Source organism: Lissotriton vulgaris, chromosome 4_1, assembly GCF_964263255.1.
Source record: "Lissotriton vulgaris chromosome 4_1, aLisVul1.2, whole genome shotgun sequence".
NCBI classification, from domain to species: Eukaryota; Metazoa; Chordata; class Amphibia; order Caudata; family Salamandridae; genus Lissotriton; species Lissotriton vulgaris.
In genome coordinates, this window is record NC_141691.1 from 1,382,202,114 (window position 1) to 1,382,219,580 (window position 17,467).

The 17,467-nt window shown below is 44.4% G+C and overlaps 1 protein-coding gene across 1 annotated transcript in view; it reads right to left on the reverse strand.

Annotated features, from left to right (window-relative positions):
• USP14 (ubiquitin specific peptidase 14) overlaps positions 1-17,467 on the reverse strand; it is a 381,588-nt gene that overhangs the window by 106,740 nt on the left and 257,381 nt on the right. The window contains exon 13 of the mRNA XM_086917977.1: positions 9,529-9,657. Coding sequence (XP_086774103.1) covers positions 9,529-9,657 — 129 coding nt within the window. The remainder of the gene's footprint in view (positions 1-9,528; positions 9,658-17,467) is intronic.

Below are 17,467 nucleotides of genomic sequence, written 5' to 3' on the forward strand. Positions count from 1 at the left end.
GAGGGATTACTCGTTTGAGTCCCTCCAGAAAAGCTTTAATGGCAGGCACTCTGAATAGTGAGAGGTGCTGCCTGTTTTGAAGATAAGCTGCTATTGCGGACAAATGTATACGAATCGAAGTGTACGCCAGATTACATCTGTATAAGTGCAACAAATAACAGATAATGTTTTGTATAGATGCATCCAGTGGGTTAATGTCATTATTGTTACAATATATGACAAACATCTTCTATTTAGCCGCATAACATGCTCTGGTTGTGGGTCTTCTTGCCTCCTTGATGATGTTCATGCATTCTGGAGGCAAGTTGAGGTAGCAAAATTCTAAGACTTCAGGAGCCAGATCGCCAGGTTGAGCTGTTGCGGATCTGGGTGCTGAATTTCGCCATGGCTCTGTGTTAAAAGTCTGGGTGTTAGCCGCAGTCTTTGATGCGGTACCACGGAAAGTTCTACTAGCGTGGTGTACTATGGCTGGCGTGCCCACGTTGGAGCAACCAGGATGAGTGTCACCGAGTGTTGCTTCAGCTTTCGTGCCACCAGCGGTATTAGAGGTGCCGGGGGAAAAGCGTATGCAAATCTGCCTGACCAGTTCATCCATATCGCATTGCCCTGTGACTGCGGATGTGGGAACCAGGCGGCGAAGCTCTGGCATTTTGCGGCGAATAGGTCTATCTCTGGATGACCCCACTGCTGGAAGTACGGTTGGAGTACCGATGGATGTATCTCCCACTCGTGCATCTGGTGGCTGTGTCTGCTGAGCAGATCTGCCATCTGGTTGTCTTTGCCCAGGAGGTGTTCCACCATGAGGAAGATGTTCCTTTGAATGGCCCACTTCCACATGCTCTGAGCCAGATGAGATCACTGTGGAGAGTGTGTCCCTCCCTGCTTCTGTATGTAGTACATGGCAGTCATGTTGTCCTTCCGGATCAACACGACTTTGTTGCACAAGTGTACTTTGAAAGCCTTCATTGCCATGAAGATTGCCATCAATTCCAGAAGGTTGATGTGCATCTTCTTTTGCTGTGCTGTCCATAGTCCCTGCACTGTGTATTGGAGTACATGAGCTCCCCATCCCTGGAGAGACGAGTCAGTCGTCAGTATAATCTGTGGCACAGGCTCCTGGAACGGTCGGCCCTTGCAAAGGTTTTGTGGGTTCCACCAATGCAGAGAGTTGTATGCCCGACCGCTCACCAACACTAGCTCTTTAAATTGTCCTTGAGCCGGATTCCACTGACGTGCCAAGCACTCCTGAAGCGGACGCATATGTAGTCTCGCGTGCGGGACTATGAAGATGCAGGAGGCCATCATGCCTATCAACTGCATGAACACTTTTGCTGGAAGCGAGTGTTGAGGTCTGAATTTTTGTATCAGCAATTGCATGCTGTTTATTCTCGCTGAATTTGGCTGAGCTTTGGCTGCCTGAGTGTTTATTGTCGCGCCCAGGTACTGTTGCATGTGGGTGTGTTGAAGATGTGACTTTGGATAATTCAGCTAGAATCCCAGATTGTGAAGGAGATGAATGGTGTGGGACATGTGGCTGGCACACTGCTGGGCCGTCTTTGCTTGAATAAGCCAGTCGTCCAGATAAGGGTAGACATGTATGTGCTGTCTCCTTAGGTGTGCTGCTACTGTCGCCAGGCACTTTGTGAACACCCTGGGTGCCGTTGTTACTCCGAAAGGGAGGACTTTGAACTGGTAATGTTGATTTTGAATAGTGAACCTGAGATACTGTCTGTGTGATGGGTTTATGGGTATATGGAAATACACATCTTTTAGATCCAGTGTTGCGAGGAAGTCTCCCTGACTGAGTAACGGCAGAACCTGTTGTAAGGTGAGCATATGAAAATGCTCTGACAGAATGTATCTGTTCAGAGGCCTGAGGTCTAGTATAGGTCTGAGAGACCCGTCCTTTTTGGGTATTAAGAAATACAGAGAGAACACCCCTGAGCCTTGGTCTTCTACAGGCACAAGCTCTATGGCTCCTTTTTGCAGCATGCTGACGACCTCCTGCTGCAATAAGTGTAAGTGCTCTGCGGACGGTGTCTTGGTGGTATTTTGGGCGGAGTGGATGTTAATTCCAGACAATACCCGTACTGGACAATGTCTCTCACCCACCTGTCTGTGGTGATGGATTTCCAGACCTGTAGGAACTGTTGTAGTCTCCCCCCAACGGGTGTTATATGGTTGGGGCAGTGACAGGGCGTCACTGTTTGTTATTGGCAGAGGATCTGGAATTGTTGTTTCCTCTTCCTCTGCCCTTGATGTTGTTTCCACGATATCCACCCCTGTTGTTTTTATTGTAGGTGGATAGTGAACTTCCTTTATTGTACTGTGTCTGCTGTGTGGATTGGCCTCTTGAAGGTCCTCTAGTATCGGAGCGACGAAAGGATTCACCCCGAAACTGCTGGGACTGCAGAGCCCCCATAGACTTTGCAGTCTCTGTGTCTTTTTTAATTTTTTCAAGGGTGGTGTCAACCTCAGGTCCAAATAAGTAGTCTGGGTTAACTGGCTGATTGAGGATAGAAGTTTGTATTTCTGGTTTGAATCCTGAGATTCTTAACCAGGCATGTCTCCTTAACATGACGCTAGTGTTGATGGCCCTAGCTGCAGTGTCAGCTGCGTCTAGCGCGCACTTGATGGAAGCATTGGTTATAAGCTTTCCTTCTTGGATTAGTAGTTCTGCACCCTCCTTATACTGATCTGGTAGGTGTTGCAACAGTGTCTCAAGGGTATCACAATGGGACCTGTCATATCTGGCTAAGAGTGCCCGAGTGTTGGCAATGCGCCAGATGTTAGCTGCCTGCGCGGCCACCCTTTTTCCCCCCGAGGTTTCCAGTACTTTCGACTCTTTGTCAGGAGGAGGAGCATCACCTGTAGTCTGGGAGTTTGCTCTGTTACGTGCATTAGAAACAACTAATGAGTCCAATGGCAACTGTCCTCTTATATAAGTAGGGTCCACAGGTGCTGGTCTATATTTCTTTTCAATTCTTGGGTTTAATACCGTGGCCCTGGTGCTTTCTTTAAAAATGTCACCAGCATGCTTAAGGACCCCTTTTAGCATGGGCAGTGTCTTGACTGTTCTTTCTGAAGTGGAAAAGGTGTCGACCAGAAAGTCTTCCTCCACAGGGTCAGCATGTAGCTGTACGTCATGGTTACTTGCTGCTCTTTCAATAAGGGCATTAAAGGCAGTAGTGTCCTCAGTAGGAGATGTTTTTACACTGTACACGTGTGTCAGGGGCAGACTGCGGATCTTTTGGGTCAGTTGGGTCTACCCATGGTTGGTTTTGATCATCGGGATCAGGGTCCACATGATAAGTGTCATCCTCATTTTCGTCATCCCCTGCATCCACATCGGAGTATGTGGGTGAAAAAGTCTGAGGTTCTTGGCCATAGGATTGGAGAGGTTCCACAAGAACTGGCGAAGTTGTTGAATCCCTCTTCTTTTTTAAGGGAATCCTATATGACTCCATGGGTGTTTCTGGTATTATCTTCCTTTTATATATGGACAGTCTACCAGTTTCCGAGTCGATGAACTGCCTCGACTCCTGTTCTTCAGGCTCCTCTGTAGCCTCCACTTCCATCGACACTCTTAACTGCTCCGATACCTTTCTTTGGTTCGAACATCTTCGGACGCGACGCACCATCGGTGGCAACCCGAATTTGATTGGTGTCGATGCGGTCTGAATGTTTCCGACCAGCTTCGGTGTTGGGGCCTTTTTCGGCCCGACCGCCATAGCCTTATCTTTGATGCGTTGGAGTGACTCCGACACCTATTTGGCTATGAATGGGCTCGGCTGCGTCGACTCAACAGGGTACTTGGAGCCAGTCTTCGTCTTGTCTGCAGGCCTCGACCGAGGATCGAACCCTTCTTTTGGTTCGGGCCTTTTGTGTGTGTCGACTCCCTTCGGTGTCGGCTTCGTTGGTTCGACAGCCTTGACTTTGGTCTTCGGTGCCCCAAACTTCGGCTCGATGACCTTTTTGAGCTTCTCGGTATCGACGGCCTTTTTTTGTTTCTTCGGCTCAGAGGGGTTCGAGGCCTTGGAGCCGACCAGAGCCAGCTGCACTTTTGGTTTTGGTTTTGGCAGGGATGCTTTTGGTTTCGATTTCTATGGATCGACCGATGGCGGTTTCAATACTGATGGTTCTTTATATATGTTCAAGCCGGGCCTTTATGCGGGGCTGTAGAACGATTCTGTAGATCTCGGGTAAGGCCTTGTGGCGATCCCTCGACCTGAGCCTTATCGAGCGCTTCGTCGTCAGCCCCCGTGTAGCCGGTTGGGCCTAGCTCCTCGCCTGAGCTATCTTCTACGGCCCCAAGGGCCTCTGAGTCGTCTCCTACCTTCTCAACGACGTTTTCGTCTCCTTCTAATACCTCTTCCTCTTCGGCGTCATACTCTGAGTCATGGCCCGAAGCCGGATCAGAGTGTTCTTCCTGATCCTCCAGATAAACGACTTTTGTCTTCGGTCCCGAAGATGTTTTCCGGGACAGGCCCTGATCTCTGCGATTCCAATCGAGCCGCGCGTCGAAACCGAAGAGTTTTCTTCGACCTGAACCAGGCACAGGCCGTACAGTTGGCTTCGTTGTGATCCGGGGACAGGCACTTGTTGCACACCGGGTGGACATCGATGTGCGGGTATTTTGCACTACAAAGTCGACACCTTTTGAATGGGCTTCTTTCCATCGTAGATCGAGTAGAGTGTGGAAAAAACCGGCTAATTCCTCAATGTCCTATCGAAGCAAAGTTATCGCTACCGAACGAAACAATACTGACAGTGTCGAAAGCCTTTTGGCTTTGAAGAAAGTTTTCCTAACTTGAGCTAAGATAGTAACATCCGAACCCAATGGCGGAAAAAAACAATCTGAGGATGGAGAGGATGCCCATGCGCACTGTAGTCCAGGTGATGAGCCACCTATCTCGTGATACTTCGAAGACTCTTCCAGGACAACAATGTGCAATCATTCGGACGCAACACTAGGCGGCGATCTATGCACAGATATGAATTCAGTAGCCCACATGCCTCAAACCTTTTTTTTACTAAAGGTTTAACAACTGCTATTTTCTAAGTGAGAGGGTAATGGCCCGAAGAAATAGGTGCATTGAGCATAGAAGTAAGGTGAGGGACAATCATCACCCTTCCTAATTTCATGATCTTCAGGAGAAAAGGATTCCAAATGGGATCTGGAGGCGATTCCCCCTAGGAGACTATCTGTGTGCTCCTGGGACAAGGAAGGGAAGGCAGATAAATTAGATACCTCCTCATTGAACGAGGGAGAATTAAGGAGAACGGAGCTAGTAGTAGGAGCTGTATTGGACAACTCTAAATTGAGATTGTCCAGGGAGGAATATATTTCTGAATTCTTCTAAAGGAAATATTTAGCCATTTTATTGCAGAGATCCTGCAAGCTGTCAGTGTAGGCAGAGACCAAAGGAGAGGGATTACCCTGAATAATTCCCTAGAGGATCTGAGAGATTCTGTCATTCGAGAATAGAATGAGGATTTTTTCTCTTTAATATCAGTTTTGTATTGCACGAATTTCGGTTATGAAGGTCTTTCAATTGGGTCGAGGTGTCTATGCCGGATCCATTCTTGATGACTGCAGGATAGTCTAAACTTCCTTAGCCTCTCAGAAAACCAGGGGGCAATGGGCTATTTACAGCCTACATAGTACTCCTTGAGGGGAGCAAGGGAATCAATAGCTGTCAATAGCCAATTGGAGTACTCTACGGATGCCAAATTAGTCCAGTGAAGGTTACTAAGACATTTGATAAGAACTTCCTTATTAATATGGTTGTAATTCCTTTTAAGTACCTTTCTATTCCCCTTGTTTAGGAATTTGTGCGTTGACAGATCACAAGAGAAAAAGGAACCGCATCATGATCTGACCAGAAGAGTTGAAGTGGCTCCATTACCACGAGACGGAAGTCATTCGAGAAGATGCCATCCAAAATGTGTCCCGCCTCATGTGAAGAAGCTTTTACCAATTGAGGGAAACCACAGCCTGCCATAGTTTCTAAAAGAGTCTGAGAGTCTTTACATGAGGACTTGTCCAAGTGAAAATTAAAATCACCCATCAGCGTCCAATTAGCTTTCGCCAAGTAGGGTTCTATGCGATTAGTAAAAGATGATCTTGGCCCGGGAGGACAATCGGTTAGAATCCCAGCAAAGTTTTCTGTAGCAACTATTTTTAAAGAAAAGCATATCACTTGATAGGGATCAGAAGCTATAGTTAATGGCTCAGAGTAGTAAGTATAGGAGTCGTTAAATTGAATGCCAATCCCCCACCCATTCTCCCTACCCTATCAAATAGTGAAGGCATATCCCGGAGGTATTGCATCGATCAATTCAGGGCCAGAGCAGTCCCTGGCCCAGGACTCAGTGATAAAACCCAGTCAGGTTTTTTAAGGGAGACAAAGCCGTAGAACTCACTTTATTTTTAATTAGGGATCTAGCGTTAATTAGATAGCCCAAAAAGGTATTCTCAAGGGGAGTAGAGAGGAAGGAGAGATGGCTCTTCGGCGGGGATATGGCAAGTTTTAGCAGGAGGAATCTGAGAATTACAAGTAGAGCACACATGCAACTGATTGGAAGTATCAGCTTCCAGGTTTATGATATGGCAATTGATTTCTCCATGCTTCCGTAGCCCAAGAAGCTGGTCTTTAGAATAAGTGAGAGGCTTGATGAGGTCCCTTATAAAACAACCAGGGGTCCTGGCTTGCCTTTGGCGCACCTACTGCACATGTCCGCCCCAGCATGGACTTAAGTAGGCTGGGCCGGAAAAAAGAAAAGAACGCCCTCCCCACAACAGAGAAAGCAAAGCCAACAGGAAGTGGAGATGATGAAAGAAGAACACCCACTTCCCTCAGCAACAATCAGCGAGGTGCCGCGGCGGACCAGGGGAGTGAGGTAGAAGAGTAGTGCAATACAATAAACAGTGCAGTCAATCAGAAATGTTAAAAACACCTTGCAAAGGTTTAAGCCAGCACTAGATGGCAGCAATATGCTAAGCATGTTTATATACAGAGACACACAATTCTGAAGTCCCGATTAAAGTTGTGAGAAGAGCTAGGAGGGGAAACGCATGATAAAACAATTCCTAAAAAGGTAGCCCAAAGGATCAGAGTGAGAACCAACGACCTACCCTGGACATTATATGAAACTTCCATGCTACGTTGAGAAGGAATGTGGGGATAAACAATATTTACTGACCATGGCATTAGCACACTAGGACTATAAGCGCCTCTAACGCGCATGTGTTGGGGAGTACCATCTCTACCATTGCGCAAGAGCAGTAAGTTTGATCTTCTGAGCATGCACGCTTAGATTCTTGTTCAGACGGGAACTCCGGAAAGGGGAAACGCCCAACACACCTGACCCCAATGACCCCTCTTTAACTAGTTGCCGGGACCTTCCATCTCACTCTCTCGGCAAACGCATTGTAGGGGTAGGTGCAAAGGCATCAGCACGCGGGGAATACGTGAGTAGCTTTCGTTAAAAGGAAACGGGCAACACGCCCGTATTGAAGCTTCTCTTAACTTATCCCGGTCCCTACAGCTAAATTTCCGCAGACTTTTGTTATTTTTACAGCCCGGCATATTGGCGGTGTACAATGCTTGTGCCAGCGTTGGTTTCCTCAACATGACGAGGTAAGCACGCATTAAGAGGCTATACCTTAACCCCTTCTCTGCGGCGCCGATTCCCCCCGGTGCTGAGCTCTAATAGAACCGGGCGTGGTCATAACGGAACGGTTCCGTCATAGGCACAGCTCGACCGATGCTCATGACGGAACCGTTCCGTCATGAGCATGGAAGGGGTTAAGGGCACCCACCAGTGCTCGAACCATTTGTGTATGGAGTTTATTAGCGTTTTTTAGTCCTGATCATTGATCAAGCAGAGACGCAAGCATGTCCCTGGTTGACCCCGCATCTTGAAACAAAAAGAGGGACTCTCCTTATAATCTCAAGGGGCCTAAACACTTGCACTTAACTAGGTTTTGTTGGGCAAGGGTACTTTTTGGTACGCAGCTGTGTGTATTTGTGTCTCGTGTGTCTGTTGTTCTTTACGTTTTAAGTATTGGATATGCACACAATGGTGGCACATTATGTAGCATCAAGGTGTTCCTGATGTTGATACATGTGACCTACCCTGTATTGTCTTTCTTTCCTAGGTACTGATCAGGAGCGGTTCCACTATGCAGTTGTAGCCAGAAGCTGGGCATACAGGTTACTGCGCCGCCCTGATCTATGTGAGGGTATTTTTACTTGTCTTTCACATGCACTTTACACACTATAGCTCTGGTCCTGAAGAAGCGCCAACGATCCTTATGGCAACACAGGCGCGAAAACATGTTGACCTATGTCTTTCTACACCCAGGCATAGTATGCCATTGGGGCTAGATTTTAATCAGCAGTTGAGTCTGCTCTGGGTACACCAGTTTACCTTCGCTGCATGGTGACCCTATTTTTATATCACGCTTGCACGCCACTTTACTACCCTCAATTGTACACGATAAACTTATCCCCCACACACCCACATGCACAAACCGGCAGTCCTATAAAAAGATCTCTGATAAAGAGAGCCTTTGGGGGAACCTTAGGGAATTGCAGCGCCGGCCCTACGAGGAGCAACTGCCCGATGATGAAGCATGACACCTTTCGGGGCGTGTGAGGGCAACAGAGGACAACAACATGGTTTTCCTATCACTGGTGGGGGCTGTTACCTAGGATTTCTGTTCCTTCTCCCTTTTCATTCCCTGTTTTTAAATGGGTGAATTTTTGCATCCTGTTGCATGGGTGACTTTTCACCTTGCATTAGGAACAGTGTCCCTTTTTTGATATACATTCAAAGGAGGCCTCACAAGAGCAAAACCTCCAAAGGACAACATATGATAAGGGAGACATCTGTCACAGTATTCTAACTGATACCGCCATGATCATTGTTAAGGGTGTGGGGCACATCCAGGTACTCTTAATCCTCTTAGAAACTAAGACTCCCATAATAAGGAGGGGATATATTCTGTAGTCCTTCATCTAGTATGGTTTGTGGGATAGGCCCATGACTGTTACATAATTTTGTAATCAAAATTAATGAAGACTAAAAAAAAGCATGATATGCAGATAAACGTGGCTCTCCGGTTCAAGACATGTTTTATTCACTTGAAAAATTTTTCAAAATTATATTACATTGAGATTTAAATATATTTCCATTAGGTTTACCTTTCAATAGGGTTTTAAATATTATTTCAATGCATTTGCTTCTTCGGGCACAACCAGTTTACTTGCCACTTTTGTATGAATTCATAATTTGTGGTAGTTTTGTGTGAAACTAAGAACAAATGCAACAATTTAAAAGTCCATGAAGACAGCAGAAACAAACAGCCAACTGCACTCCCATCCTCCTCAAACAAAAACCTACAAAAAACAATGACGTTTTCATTCACCCAGTTCAATAAAGTATTTCAATCCAAAATGCTCTCATGATGAAAAAGCTGGTAACTGTAAATAAAGAATTGGGGAAGCATTAAATACCTACAATCGTTTTCTGCCCAGCTACATTCTTATCCTCAACATCCTTGAATTTTGATCGAAAGGGAGTCATTTTATCTTGAAGTTCTTGCGTACATAATTCATAAACATCCAACATGAGAGGAAATTTAACATCCTAAGGAAAAAGCAAAACAACCAATAAAAATAGATTGGAGTAATATTGTAAAAAAAGATACATACTTGTGCGGATTTTTAAAACTGCTTTGACAGAATTTGGCCAGGTCATGAATCTTTTTAATCTGCATTTGATTTTCTATTTCTTCACAAAATATGATAACAGAATGAAAACATCATCCCTCTACTGCACATTATTACTACTATTCACAAAGTAAAGAAATTCTGCCTAAAGCATACAAGAATATTAAGAAACATACTATTGTGTTTTTATCTAGGAACCTGAATCAATATTGATATTTTATGCCCTTGTACGGCTATAATCAATAATATCCCTATAATGGCATAAAAATCAGATCCATATTTAAGAAAATAGCCCTTGCAGTCCAAGGCACGGCAAAAGCTACTTCCTTGGATTCCTAGAAAGCACAACGAGTTCTTTCGACACAACAAACCTCCAGCAACCTGGGAAATCCCCATTTGTTTTGTTTTGATTTGATTTGTAATACAACTCCTGCAAGCACTGTAAGAACGGCCAGTTCTTAGTGACATCTTTATTGACGTCTTATGTCCAAACCTTACGTCAAACTCGGCACCTTTCAGGTATAAATATACCAACGTTGCCTTAAGCAAACACACGGTGGTGGTTTTGGAGCAGAGCAGCTATCTACTTGCCAGAGAGCCAAGCTGATGCGAGAGCCTACGGACGCTGCCCCTCCTCTTTGACGCGCTGAGAAAGACGCTGTCTTTTCTCCTGCCGAGAAAATCCAGCTCCGGCGTTTCCAGCCTACCCTTGCGATTTGCTGGAATATCGAGTCCTGAGGAAAGAGATACCAGACCTCCTACATTCTATTCCCAAGGTACAGTGCTGACTAAACCCTTAAAGAGAATTCTTGAATCAGATTCTAGGCAAAACCAACTTAACTTAAAACTGCTACTTACTTACTCCTTCCCACGTATTAGGCTTAGGTCAGGTACACCGGGTAGGCGTATTTTGGAAGCACCAGTTGAGCACGTTACTCAATGTATATATGAATGTATATATTTTATCCATTTTAAAGTATCTTATGACTAAGAAACCATATCAATGCTTTTACAGTATTTCATAATACTCCTTTTACTGTACGTACTTTACATTAAGTATTGCAATTGTGGCAATTAATTTCTCTTGCATGAGAAGGAAGACTGCTCAATAGAGAATACCTTTTATTGAAAACGCCCGTCTCTCTCTTCTCTGCACTCTGGTGAAACTAAGAACGCACAATTGACTGAGTGAAATAGCGGTCTATTGTTTTCACACGAGTCTAGAGATTTACTCTTATTCTGAGGGAGCAAAGTTGTCATGTTATATGGTTGTCGGAAGCTAATCCCTTCTTGTCTATCCAGGGAGGTTAAACGCCTCCTCGTTTATTCGAGAAAGTTTCTAGTGACCTCTGAGCTAGCTGGCAAACCTTAAGTCTAATATAGTCAGTAGAGACCCAGTCTACCTCAGTCCTACGTCTACACTGCTGAATATATTATTCCAATGCGCAGAGCCTATTGGGAATATAGGAACTACACTACATGGCGCCCAACGTTTGGTAAGGCGATAAAACTAACGCAAGACGTTAGAGTAACTCAGTTGTGCTTTTTCACACAGACCCTTTTTCCCGTAAATACTCCAATAGACGTCTTTAGTCAACGTTGAAGGATACAGTGTTCCAAAATATTGTGCACCTAATCTTTGTCTCCTTGAAACTAATTCTGCAACCGAAAAAATTTCAGTCAGTAAAATGACAAAGTGATGATGAAAGGGAGCGAGTAAAACTAGTAGCTCAACTCCTAGAGGAGGACACGAGTCTCCTACAGACAGAACCGAATGCAATACTCATTTCGGTCAATCTAAGAAGAACTATAACTCTAAAACTTATAGAAAATTGCCTGACACCGCGAGGTGGTACAGTCATATTCGTGATAGAGGCACACTAATATCAGCAGACAGAGGTATTCTATTCATGGATACAATTTCCAGCAGCACACGCTACAACAAAAGATTTCAACTATTACAAAATAGAGGAACCTCCGGATGAATACACTCCTTTCGAGGAGATTGAGATCCCATTAAAATACCAATAGCATCTGCTCTGGTTTAAAGGCGCCCTAAAACATAATGATCACATCACCAGGCTCGGTCCACTAGGTAGACCAGGAGCAACGTAGCCGGTTCTAGCCAGCTACACACCACATCCAGACATCGAAAAAATGTCAGACCGGGAACTTTTAGCCCAGCTAAAAGTACTAATTAAAATTCATGGACAGTTAGTCCAATATGTAATGCGGACTGCAACAGTCTAACCAGTTATTAACATTCCACAGCTAACCCCTCATCTGGGAAACACAAACAAAATTACACCACAGAACATACAATCATGTCTTGGTAAAACACCCGCAAAACGGGAACAAATTCCATTCTGGCTAGCACAAAAGATAACTCAAATAGAGGCAGTATTCCCGAATACTACCCCTAGTGAGAAACACAGAATTCTGACTATCTGCCTTCCAATGGGGGTCGCACCACATGTGGAGGATTGTGACACTTAGGGCACAGTCTTTGCTTCAATTTACACAAAAACACATGGTGTTCCGTCTCTGGCGGTAATACCAGATGTACTAAGACAGATTCAAAATGAATACGGTCCAGAACCTGCTTTAACTCTGGGTATGAAATTAGTGAAAGACTTCAAGCAGGTCTCGGCTATATTATTAGCCAACATAAAAGGAGAAGCAGCATCTGTGGCGATCCGCCAAAAATTGAAAGAAACAGGTATAGCAGACCAACCAATTGAACTTGCCAGAATCATAGAAAAATCCTATGAAGAACTAGGTAGAGATAGTTTGGGTGGGAAACCGGTAAAACCCCAACTACTTGAAAATCCTGAAAACATATTTATTAAAAATAATCTAAACACTCCAAAAAAAGAGCTGGGATGGAAATAAACAATCCACTCCCAAAGAAAAAAAGATTCCAGTCCAGAGGAAGGTCTCCTCGGCGGAGAGAAAGATCTCCGAACCGAGAACACAAGTCTCCCCAAAGGGAGCCCTCTGAAAAAAGATACAACCTTAGAAATAGGGATAATTTGAAAAAGCCTGATAGATATCAAGATATTGATACACGTCCCTCTCGATCTTTTCAGACTTCCTCGCAGAAATCGGAAAGAAGAGGACGGTCAGAACACAGGGAAGAGCACGTCAAGACCAAAGACAAGGAACCTGCTCAAAGTAAAAAATTACAATTTCCAAGAAAGAAGGTAGCAAGTATTAAAATAATCAAACATGCCGAGGATACTGAGGACACAGCTGAAAAACGGAGAGTGGGCACAGACAATGCTAGACAGCGCAGCAGAAGTGACCATAGCTCGCAAGATCCTGATGAATCATCTGGAGACAGTGGACACGAATGAATACATTCAGGTGGAAACTGCAGATACCAGAGTTAGCGAACCTCATAAAATATACGAAATAACATTGCGTATAGAGGGAGATAAGACTAGGAAGGTAAGGGGTCTGTTTTGGGATAACCTCTCAAAAGGCTATGACATCCTATTAGCTGAGAAAGACTGGCCACCAGAGTTTGTCAGGGAGTGCCCTCATGGCGAAGAAATGATTATGCCTGCCTTCTCAAATCATATTCCAATTCATAGAAAATACACATATGCAAGAAAATGGCCAGTAGCTCAAGCTCCTGCATTATATAAGAATCATGTAGGATGGGAAGAGGACTCCCCTCCTCACAAAATCCAGTTAAAATGTCAACAAACTGCACAAAGACAGTACCCAATTAAGCAAGAAGCTAAAAAACAAGTCAGGGAGATCTTAGATCAACTTGAATACCAAGGGGTGATTGAAACATGCACCTCTCAAATGAACAATCCTTTGTTTCCTGTCTCCAAACCAGACTTTTTATATCGTCTAGTCTTGGACTACAGACACCCCAACTCATGGTGCAAGACATTTGCAGTACAAAATTCGCACAGTGCGGCACTAATGAATAACATTATTCGCAAAAAATACAAAACATTAGACATTTCTAATGGATTCTTTTGTCAAAATATTGCACCAGAAAGCAGGTATTTTTTTTTTTTGAAAAACCTTTGACAGTTATGATCATACAGTAGCAAGCATACAACCGCCAGGGCCGGCTGTCACTGATATTGACAATTGCATAGGATAATTCAGTTACACAGCGCTTCAGCCGGCAACCCGAGGGTCCGGCGGCGATTGAGCAAACATGTCACAACTATGCATTTTAAATCACAGGAGTAAGAAGGTTTTTACTTTTTATGTTTTATAAAAGGAAACAAACAAAATAAAGAAGAAAGAAAAATGCAAATAACTGTCGAGGCAAATCAGGAATTATACACACGAGTGATCCCTCCGGGAGGGGGAGAACCGCATCCAAAAGGATTTGATGGATCAGCAGATGAAGCTTGAAAGCTATAAAGAAGGTGGGGGGGGGGGGGGGGGGGGGGGGAGGGGGAAGAGAGCAAGCAATCAGTGCATTAACGAGAATCTAGACCAGAAGGAAGATCAGGCTAAGGGGATTGCAGCATCTCCGGCGGATTTACAAAGGGGGGAGTACAAATCTCTCCACGATACTGATTCCACTGGTTCCATATCCTCCCCCACTTCTTGGGTCTACCCCGTGCAACGTACACCGTTTTTTCTCGAAACCTGCACCAATCCATGTTCTTTGACCAGGCGGACAGACTGGGTGCCCTCGAGGATCCCCACAGTTGTGCAATGTCACGTTTGGCGACCATATTCCCTAAAATGACCCATTGTGTCTGAGTCACGTTGTAGTCGTTGGGTTCCCACACGTTCAGCAGACACCTACGGGCCTCAGGCAAAATCGAAACTCCCGTTACCTCTTTCACGATGTCATGCACACGGCTCCAAAAAGGAGACTACCGCGGGGCATTCCCACAGAATATGGAGGAAGGTACCCATCATTCCACACCCATGCTTACACAGTCCATCCACAGAGTATCCCATACGTAACAATCGGGGGCCTGTCACATACACGCGGTGCAAAATTTTTAGTTGCACCAGTCGCAGACGGGCCGGGATTGCCACCTCCTTCGGAGAGGATATCGCTGCCTGCCAATCCTCATCATCTAGTTCCAGTCCATCGCTAGTCCAGGCCTCCCGCAGTTGTAGAAGAAGGTCTGTCCGGTCGTTTATCAGTTTCTTATATATATGAGAGATGGAAAAGCAGGTATTTAACCGCTTTCTCAATAATGGGGTCACAGAAAAATTTCTGTCGACTCCCACAGGGATTCAAGAATAGCCCAGGATTATTCTCAGCAAGAGAAATAGAGTTACTACAAATATATGATGATGAGGCATTATCTTATGTCAATGACATCTATCTCACAGATGATGACCTGGATACTCACTTGAAAAGAGTGAACACCATAATACTTGGGTTTGCAGCGGAGGGTTACAAATTCAACTTTAAAAAGTCACAAATTGCCCATCTAACTGTCCTGTTTTTAGGATATGAATTATCAAGTGAAGGCAAAAGCCTAGCAGACAACTTCCTAGAGAAGTGCGCTGTACTCCAAGCACCAAAAACGCTGAAGAACTTGCAATCAATACTAGGTTTCCTGAATTTCGGAAGAACTTACATTCTAAATTATGCAGAGAGGGTTAAACCTCTCTATGAATTAATAAAACCTGATTTTAAACCAATCAATAGGACTCAGAAACGCACAGACATTTTGAGATCATTGCAAACAGACATGTTAGCTAAAACAAAATTAGAAACTCGCGACAATACACGCAACCTTGTAATCCGAGTTATCCCAGGAAGATGCGGATTCACGTACCTGACCTCTAATGAGGGAGAAACAGTACCAATAGCTTACAAATCACATTTGTACACACAAGCTGAAAAAACATTCAGTCTTACAGAAAATACTGTAAATGCGGTTCAGACTGCTGTAGCAAAAGAAAGAGCCCAAGTGCAAGGCAAAAGAATAACTGTTTTTACAGCAGAATCAGCCTTTGAGGCGTTATTCAGCCCAGTTAATCTAAAAACGGTGGCACTAGATCCAAAATTGATACAGTGGGAAAATTCTCTTGCTGCAGAAGACGTGAAATACTATTTTGACCCGAACATGAAAAAACTGAAGGATCTGAAATATGAAGAAGAATATCCTCTGCCAATCGAAATTCTGCCTCTCCAACAGTACTCTTGTATAATCTATACGGACAGATTTGTACAACATTACAATGTGGTTAATAAATCCTACAATGCAGCATGCGCAATTGTTAAAGGTCGCTGGTGCTGTGGTAAATTCAGACCAAAAATAACAAAAACTGAATCACTGAGAAACTGTTCGGCTCAGCGAGCTGAAATCAGATCTTTAAAGATGGCGCTTGAAAATGCCGATCGTGAATTCCCGACACTAATAGTGTGCGATTCGCATTTCTGCGTCAAATCTTACAATAATGACTTGCAGAACTGGGTTCAAAACGATTACAAAGATGACAGGTGCCACAATAAAGCATAAGAAGCTTTGGGAACAGGTAGTTCTTTTGCAGAAAGAACTACGAAAGACTCATGTGATACATACACTGAGTCATCAACGTGATGGCGTTCAGGTTGCAGGGAATTCATTGGCTAATACAGCCACAGCGGAAGCAACTCAACCGGCTTCCGTAGCCACAAAAAAGCGTTCAGAAAAATACATAGACGGGGAAACCATGCTGGCGGTAAAAACGTCTTCAAAAGGCGACTGTGCAGCACTACCCGTGAACTATCCACTCAATTATACATACATAATTGATGCAAACTCCGTTCCCTTTTCTCGAATCCCTGGAGTGGGGGATAGAGTAATTCCAAACACGAACAGGAGCGTCTTATTAATAGCAGACGCACACATGGGTGAAGGTCCGAGGCACAAACAGATCAAGGAATCTCTGAAAGAATTACAATCAGAATACTGGTGGCCGGGTATGAGCCTGCAACATTATACATTTGCAAAGAGCTGTCCAAACTGCAACAGAGATCGCAGTAGCAAACCGACCGGAGTATTGCCATGGCCATTTCTGTAGTTAGCATAAGGCTATCTATACGTAAATTCCAGCGTCGCATTAATTTCCTTTTAAGACTAGATTCACTTAAAAATACAGACCCCAGCGCTCGGCTGACGCCAGAACTGTTATAAAAGATTTGCGGGTCTTTATCGGCACATACGCAGTTGGCATGCTACATTCTGACCAGGGTCCTGCTTTTAGCTCTCGAGCTTATAAGGAGGCGATGACCAGCATGGGCATTGCATTGCGGTACTCTTGTCCCTTCCATCCTGAGGGAAATGGGATTGTGGAAAGAAAAAAACGAGACATAAAGCAATCTATAACGGCAAAGGTATTAGGTTCGGGTGATGGGTGGGTCCAACATTTAACAAATGTCCAACGTAGTCTTAACGTAGTCTTAACAATCAGCCAAGTAATTCTCTAAAAGGTTTCAGCCCGTACAAACTATTGTTCGGAACTAGAATGTATATTCAGGATTTAGATAGTCAGACTTCAGTGGTAGAAGATAAGAAAAAATGCTTTGACATCAAAGATCGTTTGGCTGTTTTACAGGACTTAAATGAAACAAGAAAAGCCCTGAGCAACATAAAGTTAAAACAGCAGCCAACAGCCACTGCAGATAAACCACCTGTCCCAGCAAGGCCTGTCTGGATTCCAAAGATTGGGGATCTGGTCAGAGAGAATATCACGGTGAAGAAGGAATTTGGGCCTTCTTACAGAAAAGCAGTACC